The sequence below is a fragment of the Ptychodera flava genome, chromosome 21 (genome assembly GCF_041260155.1).
Source record: "Ptychodera flava strain L36383 chromosome 21, AS_Pfla_20210202, whole genome shotgun sequence".
Lineage (NCBI taxonomy): Eukaryota > Metazoa > Hemichordata > Enteropneusta > Ptychoderidae > Ptychodera > Ptychodera flava.
In genome coordinates this window covers 23,217,308-23,230,446 of record NC_091948.1, presented here as the reverse complement: position 1 = coordinate 23,230,446, position 13,139 = coordinate 23,217,308, and the positions used below count along the sequence as shown (strand labels likewise).

At 37.5% G+C, this 13,139-nt stretch overlaps 1 protein-coding gene across 2 annotated transcripts in view; it reads right to left on the bottom strand.

The window, feature by feature from the left end:
• Window positions 1–4,260, bottom strand: part of LOC139121764 (glycine receptor subunit alpha-1-like) — a 98,385-nt gene extending 94,125 nt beyond the window's left edge. The window contains exon 1 of one of the 2 annotated variants that reach the window (XM_070686903.1): window positions 4,039–4,260. In XM_070686903.1, coding sequence (XP_070543004.1) covers window positions 4,039–4,109 — 71 coding nt within the window. In that variant the 5' untranslated portion in view covers window positions 4,110–4,260. The remainder of the gene's footprint in view (window positions 1–4,038) is intronic. The other variant, XM_070686904.1, reaches the window with a different exon arrangement.
• Between the last annotated feature and the right edge of the window lie 8,879 nt (window positions 4,261–13,139).

Below are 13,139 nucleotides of genomic sequence, written 5' to 3'. Positions count from 1 at the left end.
AATATGAGAGAGCAATATTCTGTTCAATGAACAATACGGGGCAATCATCCAAACATCTCAACCACGGCATTCCTTGAATCAATAAATTGAATGTACAAAAGGCCGTGGACAATAATTGCTCTTAGGTCCCTCGTTTATTACGTGAAAATGTATTCAAATTATGCATGACTCACACAAACATTTATACAGCATAGTATATTTGCCTCGCGTTCTCTTCCCAAAGGTACTGACGGATCTGACGAAAATACAATGCATCACCCAAACCCAAACTATCATAACTTCGTCGCCTGAATACAGCAAATTTTTCCCAAGTGTTTTAATCAGTATTTCAAGCATAGTTATTGTTTTCTTAAACTGTACAATCCACTCTAATGTTTTTTCATAAAAGTGTAAGTGGATTGGGGTTGCGCATTGTATAACCAAATGTAATGTATACCCGCCTGCGGCAAGGGTTATTGCTTTAGTCATCAGATGTATATTTGTTAGCTGGTTGAACACTTTGGCATACACATCCTACAAGTGTATAATGGACAACCGCCACATTGTTTTTTCATGTCACATGGTATAACATCATTTTAAACCATGTCAACAAAAAAGAAGAATTATCTTGTACATAATATGAAAAAAAGATCATTAATAGGCAAAATTACTATACTAGAAATCTGTTTCATATACGTTTGCATTTAGTTCGCCATTCATAGCGGAAAGCCTCTTTCCTTGCAGTATGTTAATCTCGTTCTGGTAATAGCACCTATTTAAAGGATATAAATCATAACTTTTCCAGCCGAACGCATCGCAACAACATCAGTTCTGTCTCACACGGCACGGATGGTTCCTAATTTCGTTTCAATGTCTGTCTTGTAGCCGAGGTCCTCATGCCTGAGTTATTTTAGTTTAACGAACAGATATGATATCGAGATCGACGCAGCTTTTTGGTGAATTAAGAGTGCCACACATTCACTAGATCAGGCGTCACATTGGTTAGAGTGTGAGGGTTCGAAGTATCGAAAACAGAATGCGCAGTACAGGCAGTAGCATACATTGCAACTGTGAATAAAATTTACATACAACTGAAGTGCTACATTTTAAATCGTCTCAAACCTCTTGAAGCAACAGCTGAAAGCCGTACGAATGGCCTTTGACCAACATCATGGAGGGCAAATAAAAGGCTAACGTTTCAACTTACACAAAAGATTACAGTTCACAACATGATACATCACATGAGGAAATACGATAAAGGATCATACAGTCACAGACTTTAATCGCTATATACATATAAAATCGTCTCAAACCCTTGTAGCAACAGATAAAAGCCGTACCAATGGCCTTCGACCAACATCATGGAGAGCAAATAAAGAGCTAATGTTTCAACTTACACAAAACATTACTGTTTACAACATGATATATCACATGAGAAAATACTATAAATAATCATTTATATTTCATACAGTTACAGAATTTAATCACCATATACATATACATCATATCGTTTGGGCAAGGCTCAATTGATTAATTGTGACACCCAGTGCATGTTGATTAGAATATATGCATACGCAATAACTTGAATCTGGGAATAGTAGGTTGTAGATCCGCTATCCTTGTCATATTTTCGTTATGATGACCATGATCTAAGATAGCGTGAATGCGTGAAGGTCTCCTGCTTTTGCGGTTTGCGAATTGAGAATATCGGTTGCCGTATGATGTTTGAATGGGATTAACTACTAGCCGTGTGCATACATGTGTGTAACATCAACGATGCTAGATCTTCAGAGATTTCTGTCTTAAGTCACGGCTACTCTAGATCTACCGTGCTGTTGTGGGGAACAGCTTATCAGATCCGATCAAAAGTATTAGATTGCCCTTGACTCTGGGGTCATCTGGTTTGGGCTGCACGGACGATAATTAACCAGGAGCGATGTGTGTGGGCCATCAGTTATTACAATCTCTACCGGAAAGATAAGATAAGATACCAGGTAAATTTTACTTGGGTTGAGATTTGATCAGTGTGATAACAAAAAATACCACGTCTTATAATAATATGTGCTGTCGGAACAGAGTTTGTTTGAAAGTATGGCTAATCCATACGATGAGCTGTACTACCTCCATGCACATACAGCTTTGAGGGAACTAGCAAGCTTTACAGTTTTCGATGCCTTATTTCACTACCTTTGAAGGCATGCAAGTCACATTTTTGGTCTTTGGAGTAAATGACTGTAACATGACTAGTCTTATAAACATATATAATTATAATGATATGGGTGGTCTAGATTTGGCATACGAGTACAAAGAAACAGACCACATTTTGTTTTATATTTCGGGGATTGGGATAGTGGTTGGTTCGTTGTATATGAGATCATTGTCAGTGATAAATTTCAACAAGGTGTTTGTCGGGAGCAGAATGCGAGACGAGTAATAGCAAAATACCCTTCCTAGGCTCAAAAGTTTTTAAACAGAGGTAAAAAGGGGAGGAATATATGGATGAAGTTAATTTGATGCCACTGTAAGGCAGAACGCGCCCCGGGGACAGATATTCAGACTCTCAAATTTCTACAATTCTTTTCTAATCTACCACTTGCGGGGGATCATTTTAAAGCTCTTCTTGGATAAAGAAAACTTTCACCGTCTCAGTTTTTCAAAAATCCAAAATTTGTTTTACCCCATTGAGTTAACACAGGGATGGCGGGTAATTTGTCTCGCTAATTCCAAACTTTGCACGGTGACCCCTGGTTTTTATTAGTGATTTGGTGAAAGAATGGTTGAAGGTTTCAATTGGGAAAGTTTGAGCAAAAGTTTAAGCCTTTCACTTTTGAGGCCTATATTATACTTTAAGTAGTAGCACGCGACAGATTTCTTGCGTCAGGAAGAAAACTTGCTTCCTCGTACTCGTTAGTCATATAGGTCTGTTAGCTGTAATTGAAGAATCCCACACCCGCCTCGATTTCATGCATCTTTCCCGCTACCTCCCGGGCCCCTGATTTCTTGAAAAGAACGAATAGACAATACTTTATAATCACATCAAAAATCAAAATAGCTCATATTAGGACTTCCACGTCTGTCAGATATAGGTAAACTCCAGGCGTGTTGGGTGATGTTGCTAGCAAATGAAGCAGGGCGCGTTTCACTCTCTGAAATACTTTTCTTGAAAAGGCATGCCAACAGAGACTAATTAAAAATAGTACACTCATAAAAAGCATAATAGACAATCGTGACAATGCAGAATTGATATAGCCGATAACAGTGGATGGCTCGCTACATATTAAATACAGCATTTAAAGTGACCAGCGATCGACTCAGGGAGAAATAGATAACTTTCATTATAAATTCAAATTAGTAGCTATCGAAGAAGGAAAGGTGTTTCGCGTTTTTAATTTTCATTGGCGTTGCTAATCGCTTCATATCGGTCGTAAAATCGCCGGAAGACAATAGAAAGACGGAAGTGTGACTTACCAACGCTCATGTATCTTTCTACTTCAATAAAAAAAATATGTTGCGCGAAATTTCACTGCGAAGCAGAACACTTTCAAAACCGTCACCTCCAGTGAGCACTATGCAGTCGCTACCCACATTTCGCCGCTCAACCTCTCGACGTTATTCTCAAGCAGAATTTGGTCACTGCCTTCGTGAGAATATTTTTACGCACTAGACCGCACGTGCGAGACGCAAAAACACCCTGACAGTTTTCAGCACTTTTCAATGGGCAGTCATATTTCATATGACAACGCGGAGAATAATAATAGTAAGTAACACTGCATTGCACTGCAAACGCTTTCAACGGCTGCTCTCATTAATTGAAGCGTCAACGATTCAAAAATGACAATTGTGTCAATATGCCAGGGCAAAAACAAAACTACAACAAAGACTCCCAAACATCAAACTAAAACAAACAAAAAACATCATCAACAATAAAAACAATAACAACATCCAATAAATATGAAAAGCTGGAAACAGTCATCGTCCAGCTGCTGCCTATTCTGCAATTTCAGCAGAATTCACCGAATGCAGGTATTTTTCCTGTACTATCAAACATATGTTACTTACCTGTGTTCTACTGGTTGTAGGATGAATATAAGAGCAGCCAACACTGTCGACGGCTTCATGCTGATGTACATCTCAAAAACAATAGCGTTTTTAGAAGAACGGTAAGTCGAGCAGCACAGCCAACAGCCGTAGGCCCTGTCGGTTTAATGCACCACCGAGACAGAGTTCTGACGCTTCCTCTTTTACGACATGCAGATAGAGAGAGCTCTCTACGCCTGCTTTGAGATTGCGCAGAATTGTGACCTATTTTATGTGAATTTCCCAGGCAAACTAAGTGGACTGTTAAACACAGTATAGCCATCACAGCCATTCCATGTATAGCTCCGAGGGGGCCGCAACAATGTAACAAATATCTGCAAATCACGCGAAAGGTCTTCTTTACTTAATTTCATATTACGCATGAATACACAGTAAATATACCAAGATATCAGTGTTCAATTTCATCGCGCAAAAACGTAATGGCATTATATTATATAATATATATATATATATATATATATATATATGTGTATATATATGTCGTGAAATATATATACATATATATATGTCGTGAAATTATATATATATATATATATATATATATATATTATATATATATATGTCCTCGTAGGAAATTACAGTGCTCGATACTCGATATATATATATATATATATATATATATATATATATATATATATATATATATATATATATATATATAATATATATATAATTTCACGACGTATATCCAAAGCACTCGTTCTCGCTACTATTCATTTATTCAGTCCCTAACATTGTAGAAACGTTCACACGCCCCGTAATGAGCTGTCAGCATCGGATTTCTAGGTCGTTAACTGGGTATGCATAAAATATATTGATATTGACGGCATATTTTGGTAATTGGCCTCACGTCAATTTTGCGATGTTTACTCCCCAGCGATATCAGCCTGAAATGACGCTACCTAGAGGATCTCGTTTCACGATGGCCTAAAAAATGTTTTTCTTTTTCCCTCGTTTACGGTAAAGCTGTGAAGCAGCCAGCGGAAATTCGATAGCATTCTTATCGTAATCACGAATAACTATCAATTATCAGTCATAAACTATTCAATTGATATAATTATAGATCTGCAAATTTGTAACTTTTACCAATACATATATTAATTTTCAATTTTTTGGTCATGAAAAAATATGAATATCCTTACAAGTCTACCCACCTAAAAATTTCGTTTATTTCGTTTGGCAATAAAGTTCTTACATTTTGAACAAGAGTCATTTCAGTTTACCGTATCATCATAGTAATCCATTTTTATGAATGTTAGTCTTTCAACCCCTGCTATTAAAAATTGAGAATAGATAATGCATAACAACATTATGGGTTTTTTCCTACGTGTACTCTAGTTTGAAATGTTATATTAAATTTCATAAAATGGTATAAGGTTTTTGATTTACATTAACTTTCATCATTTATACCAAAATTGAGGTATTCTGCCCCAAACATATACCCCTCCATCCTTCAAATAAATTATTGCTACTACACCAGAGTTTAGATTCTCTACTCTTTGAAAATATCACAGACAAATAGAAAGACAGACTAGCAACGCGGCATGCCTTTTGTTTTATGGTCGTCTCGATAAACCATGGCCTTTTCATATTAAAATGAGCTTCACAGGTGTTAGCCTTTTTGGAGACTTCGTGCGTGGTTGATAATTGCGCGAGATTATGCGAAAAGTAGGACGAGATGGCATCGTGCTGCCTGTCCCGTAGCAACCATACATACTCTGTGTGCTGATAGGGCAGAAACACTGCTTCACGCCAATAAAAACATAACACGCCAGCAGTTTCATAAACACTTCCTCCCATGACGAACTTGTAAAAGCCAATATGACTGACCATAAACCATCGAGTAAAATCTGACAGTATCGATAAAAGACTTTCAAAGTTGGTTCAATTACACTCATTATATATTCATAAAAATGTGAGAGGAATTTTTAAAATGGTAAAACTAACATCCCCGATCCTCAAAAATTTCTCGTTTTCGCCAGCTCGCCAATTCCGCTCGGCACCACATGACAACAACAACACGAACTTTGCCGAACATACTTTCACTCAAAGATTGACGAAGATCCGGAAACTACCGAAGGGTGCATGGTCGACACTCTCCGGAAAAGAGAGTCGAGAGCTAACTGAGGCGGGCGTACATGGAGGGGTTACGTAACCGCTTCACACCTTGAACAATACCCATTGCTAGTCTGTCTTTCTATTTGTCTTTGAAAATATATAGTATGAAGGGGTTTGCATTTTAGTTTTGATAAACAATGTTGCTTTGACAAAACGTGTATTTGTTCAATGCAACGCCTCGACACAATGATGATTTTTGATTGACTACATTGCCTGCAATGAGAGCCAAGCATGTCCTGATAACTCTTCGGTTCAATAATCAACACAACGCAATTTATCAAAAGACTGCGCATTTATAGAAAAAGTGCATTTAGCTTCTGACTTCTGTGAGGTAATCAGCTACAGTTCAATGCACGGTTAGTTCAGACGACCGTAATCGACCGTATACGTACGAGTTTAATGAACTGATTGAAATTGTCCTGAAAAAGTTCAGAGCCTGATAAGTGTATGTGTGTATCTCAGACGATCTTTGCAGCTGATTTATTTAAATCATCTCTTGATCGCATGCGACAATTATTAGACCCTTCGTGAGCATGTACAGAGCCACGGGATCATGACTGTATCGATAACACGGTATCAAAGTGCATTTGAAAGAAATTAAAAAATACGTTTGCGAAAAAAATTAATTAGGTAATTCGTTTGTCTAGTACGAAAATATGCACCATTTTTGCTTTAAATTAGTATTGAGTATGAAGCCATTGTCACGATTTAACAGAAAGTGTTTGGTTTAGGGTCAATGAAACAAAAGAAACACGACGCGTTTAACTGTCTGGAAATAAAGAACACATCAGACGGAGATGCTGACGTCCATCACGAGGCCATAGTGTCTTTCGACCATGAATATCATATCGCTAGATTAATATGGCTTGTCAGGCAGTCATCAATGATTACCGGACACGAAATTGTGTTTTTATTCATATATTAGTCTGTGGCGTCTCATGAGATTTGCCTTTATGAATCAACTGAACAGTCGTATCCAGTTTTATCTATTTTCTACTATGATTTTTCACATGAACAGAAATATAATTAAATGCACCATGCTCTATGACAGTGTATTCGCGTTTCGACAGAACTAATTTTATTAATTTAGCCTTAGATTGTATCAGTTCGCCACTTGATGCTTTAGCGTTGACTTTAATCTTCGCTTCTGTTTCTTTGGCCCCAACTTACTCTTATTTAGGTTATAGTGTTGCGTTCGGTAATTTAATTCTACAACATATCTCTACGTGATTCAACATGGGTAGTTTTCTGTACTTGTGCAAGCTCCTTGCGTCACTTAAGATGACTGACGGAATAATTATCATTAACAACTCTGTTACGTATCACGGATTCATCAGAATTTATGGTGTCGTGGCTTGGAAACGTTCATCTTTATCCCGCCTAGTGCATCATGTTCGCCTTCTTTTTGTGACAGGACTGTCAGCAGTCGCCTGTAGCTCAATCTGTGTTTCTTAAAAACTGTGGCGAAACTTTGTCAAAATGTCCATGCTAAAGAGACAACAGGGTATGATGTAAAAGTGATACATTATCTTGTTCTGCTACTCAACATATTTTGAAATGCGAAGTATTTTCATTGCCAACGCGGCGCAGTGCGCAAAACATGTAATGTTTTTGTTGACAAACTAATCCCATTGCGGGTCAGAATTCAATTTTCAACGACAACATCAGTCATGATACCAATACAGGCCGCGCCCACAAGCTGAACACTACTAATTTTAACATAAATTTTGGAATAGAATTAGAAAATGTATTTTACCAACAGAACAGAAATAGGAGTTATGCATCACGTAAAGCTGATGGCGCCGTGAAAAGCAAAAACGTAAACATTTACGATATGCAATTTCTTCTTATTTTCTTAATTTTGGTAGTATACAATATTTGGTACGCTCGTGTCTGATAACCCGATGTCTGTGTTCGGCCTTCTAAAATAGTATTTCTTGCTCAGTGTGTATGCTCCGTTTTGTGTAAATATAGAACATTTGTCAACATTTGATCAAAAAGATTGCTGAAGACCTTCATTGACATGTTAAAATTGACACTGGACATATTACATTGACAATTCACAATACTGTTCTTTCTAGGTCATGTTTAAATGAAGTCGGCCATCGTGTGTTGATTAGTTTGCAAATCTGGCAGTATGGACGTATTTTTTAGAGCTAGAATGTATAATTTAGGCTTCCTTTGAAATAATCGTGAACAAGTAATATCCGCAATGCTTCTGATAGAAATTATATTTGAATAAGAAGCGGCGGCATGGATCAATCAGCCGAAAGGAAACCTTTCAAACGCGGTAATCAAAGTCACATTTCCAACGAAACTCCTACAGGAATTTCAAATTTGCCTGTCAGTGTTTATATGATATAAAGGTTGTCAGAGAGATTTCCAGTGAGGCTCCGAAATGTAATTCTAGAACACTGTATAATGTATGCACATTCCCTGGCGTCTGTCAAGCTGGTGTCCATCATTTTCAAGGACAATGAGCGACTTGCTCATCATTATTGGATCACAAAACTGGCGACATGCGTTTCAGAATCGCGTGATATTGTGGAACAAACAGCACAGCCATTACAATGTAAGTTTCAAGCTGATAGGGTTAAGCGGTAAAGGTCACAATATAATTTATCTGGAGCTAATGCTCCAGACTTTGTGAAAAGCAAACGCTGGCGGCAATTTTATTATCCGTTATAGATTTATTTCATGAGTATTTTGACCCTTGAACTCCCTAAATGTTAAAAATATACAAGTCAAGGCAACGGTCAAACAGGCAGGGTAAGCTTACCAGTCGTACAAGACTTTATAGCCCTTAAGATGATGTCCACTTGCAAAAACGCGTGAAATATCTGTATATTTCTCACAAAATTTTCGCCAATGTTTTCATTTTTAGTAATGGAATAACTTTTTTCAAGGTAAAGGAAATTGGATTCAGGGGTCAAACGTCAGCCAGAGGATTAACTATATCGTTGTAGGTTAAAATAATTACCAAAAGTAAACATGCAAATGTTCTTAAGGCTAATGTTTTGATTTAATAGGGTTTAAAAATTCCTGTGGAGGTCATACCGTCTGATTGATTAAATTTCAACCTTAAATTGTATTAGTTGCAAATGTGTTCGATAGTATGGCTCATAGTCAGTATCGTTGACACAACCAGTTATGGACATGTTCTCAAACGCAATACAATGGTGTTGATAACATGTCGCATGATACTAAGTGAAAGTTGCAGTCAAGAGATTGGATCTGTTCTTATACAATTACTTGTGGTTGCGCCCTCAACGTGACGAATGTCGTTTAACGTTTGTGCTGGTGAGTTACTTTACCATCGACATCAGAAATTCAATAAGAAAGCTCTAAAAGCATGGAAACGATACAAAATAGAAACAAACTCGTTACTGTTGTCATTGCACTGAGTGACTCTGTCAATATTATATTTGAAAGTTATATTTGATGTTACTGTCTTCGTTCAAGTTATATTTGGGCTGTATTGTTCAGCCTACTTTTGGTGTTTTGATCCATACTAAGTCCTCTTAATATAGAATCGTCGGTATCTTTTTGGTTTTGTTTGTTTTCTTATTATTCATCCAACAGGCGAACCTAATTGCAGGATGAGGTGCCTATGGCCTACTACCCAATGGAGCAATGAAGAGTAAAGTACCTTGCTCAGGGGCTCAACACCGTGCCGGGTCTCGTACTCATCAGCATACGATAGTGAGTTTGGTACCCTTTAAACCACTGTCCCACGGTGCCTCTTTTTGAATGCATTGCTGCCGTGGCAAACAACGTTTATACTCTGATCAAAAATGATCTTCTGAACCGTTAAATGATGATAAATTTTGAAGCCATGTGGTCCAGAACCTGTGTGTTCTTCAATGGTTTCAGAGATATCGCCCAGAATTTACAAGCAACAGCAGAGTTGAACTCAAATGTGAAGTAAATTTTGCTGCTAAGAAAGGATACGACTTTACAGGGAAATTTAGAAAGGGGAACTTCACCTGTTTATGAATGAAAGAATGCCTTTTAAATGTAAGATTACTCGTACTTGTTCTTGTCTTCCCTTCAGAAGTATCCGTTCATCAATATTGGCTGGGACGAAGCCATGACCCTCCTTCAGATCCATAGGCGATACATCGTCATCGACGCTAACCTTGAACATGTCTACTTTGCTGCCTCTTTCAAATTCAATGTTCTAAAAATATCTAGTACAGCGGATTAAGACCAACACTGTGAACTGTTATCAATTGTTGACAACAGTGGCAAAAAAGAAAAAAAATAGCATGCACTGGCATCGGCTTCTCAGTAACAGTCTACATGTAGAAGTAAGTCTTACAAGTTCTATGAAAGTAACTCGCTATAGAATTGCTATGCAAGTATCTCTAAATGATGCATTCCTGCCAAGAGAATCCCAAAAAAGTTACACATTGATAAAGTATCTGTTATTTTGTGCATTACTACTGAAGGAGAAAGTAATTCCATGCAAAAAGGGATGAGGAAATTTGGTGAATTATCTCATCATGTCAAAATAAATGATCCTTGATGTGGGTGCTTGGTGCATTAGGGTTTCTGCGTACTCTCTGATTGTATGAAAGTACAGTCACCTATGTTTTCCGTCGAAATGATTTGCAGTTCCGTCGACTTGCAGAAACGTAATAATTAAAATCGTGAAAAATACATAGAACGGAACAAATACGATCACAAATCAAAAGATATCTTCAGAAGAGCAATGGGTAAGGTTCTTGAGGTCTCATGAGTGAGATAAAATAACAGACAATATCTTAAAAATAAATGGCTTTAATCATATTAGACGTGATAGATCGGAGACGACCAGTGCAAAAATGAAAGGTGTGGTATCCGCCTACATATCAGTTAATATAGCCCACCACCGTCGAACCGATCTGGAACGACCTGACATCGAGATGATTGCCATTGAAATTAACCAACCAAAATCGAAATCTGTCATTGTTTTGTTCATCTATCGTCCTCCTGATGTCGATATCAGCACCTGGCTTGTCTCTCTTTCTCATACACTGGATACAGTTCTCGTGGAAGACAAGGAAACCATTGTCCTCGGTGACTTTAACATTGACTTGTCTATAAATGACAACAAGTCATTAATGTGGTCTCGTTTTATGTCAAACGATTATGGTTTTACCCAACTGGTAAATGAACCAACTAGAATTACTCCTACCATCAAGTCTATGATAGATCACATTTTTGTGTCTCACACTGAGAATATTACTCAGACCTTTGTACCAAAGTACAGTATCAGTGATCATTTTCCAATTTGTGTCACACGTAAATTAACGTTACAGCACAAAAAGAACGCACATGACACTATCACTTATCGCTGTATGAAACAATTTATCTTAGACGACTTTCTCTCAGACTTACAACAAGTCCCCTGGAACATCATTGAATGCTTTGATGATCCTGATGACGTCATTGAAATATGGACTCACTTATTCATGTCTGTTCTGGATAAACATGCTCCTATAAAACAGAAACGTGTACGTCACCTGCGTCGTCCTGATTGGTGGAACGAAGAGATATCAAGATTAATCAAACAACGTGATACAGCCAGAAGGACATCTCGCTTCTCAGACTATAGACATTTAAGAAATAGAGTCAAAAACCTCATCTTTAAATCTAAATCACAGTACTACAACAACCTCCTATCATCTCGTGACATAAATATATCTAAGTACTGGAAATCATTTCGCGAACTTGCTCCACCAAAATTGTCAAGCACGCCAACCAAACTTAGATCAGGTACAAATACTTTTATTGATCATAAACAAATTTCAAATACATTCAATGAATACTTTATTAACATCATCAATAAGCTGTCTTCCAAATGTAACAGTAGCCCAGTCAATCTTGACAAACTGTCAGATTTCGTCAGTAACAAAAAGATTCCTCCTTCAATTTTCGATATTCCACCCATGTCTATTAATTTCATTCTCTCCCATCTCAATTGTCTAAATTGTAAGAAATCTCCGGTTCAGACTTACTACCACCCAAATTCTAAAGTTGGCAGCCACACTATAGCACCTTCTCTCACGTATGCATTTAACTGCTGCATTGTTAAAAGGTCAGTTTTCCATCTTTATGGAAATTGGCTCGTGTTAGTCCAATCCATAAAAAAGGTCCAGTAGACGAACCTGGTAACTACAGGCCAATAAGTGTACTTCCTGTACTTTCCAAACTCCTCGAGCGCCATGTTCACAATCACCTTGTAAATTTCATGGAAACACACAATCTCTTCTTTTCTAATCAATCTGGATTTCGTGCCAAACATTCTTGTGAAAGTACTCTTGTTGGTCTGGTCAACTCATGGACTAAAGAAATCGATTGTGGAAACATCGTTGGCTCAGCATTTTTAGACCTGAGCAAAGCGTTTGATCTCGTTGACCACACAATCTTGTTGTCCAAACTAAAAACCTACGGGTGTTCTGATCATACCCTGTCTTTTTTAAATCATACTTATTTACACGTAAACAATTTGTGCAATTTAATCGTACAAACTCAGATGTTATTGATGTCAGGGTCGGTGTGCCTCAAGGTTCCATACTGGGGCCATTACTCTTTATTATTTATGTTAACGATTTGCCCCTTCACCTTGAAAATTCATCCTGTACTTCCTTTGCAGACGACACAACACTTCATGTTTCACACAAGTCCTTAAACACCATTTCTACTTACCTGAATGCTGATCTAAGAATAGTTGAAAATTGGTGTCTTACTAACAAACTTTGTATCAATCCCAGTAAGACAAAATCAATGATTATCACATCTTCTCAGAAGAGACGGCACATTAACAATGAAAACTTCAACCTCACTTTGGCTGGTAAAACTATTGACCGCGTCTCATCAGAGAGGTTGCTGGGGGTCACTATTTCTAATAATCTGGACTGGTGCGAACACATTTCAACCATTGAAAGCAAAATCAATTC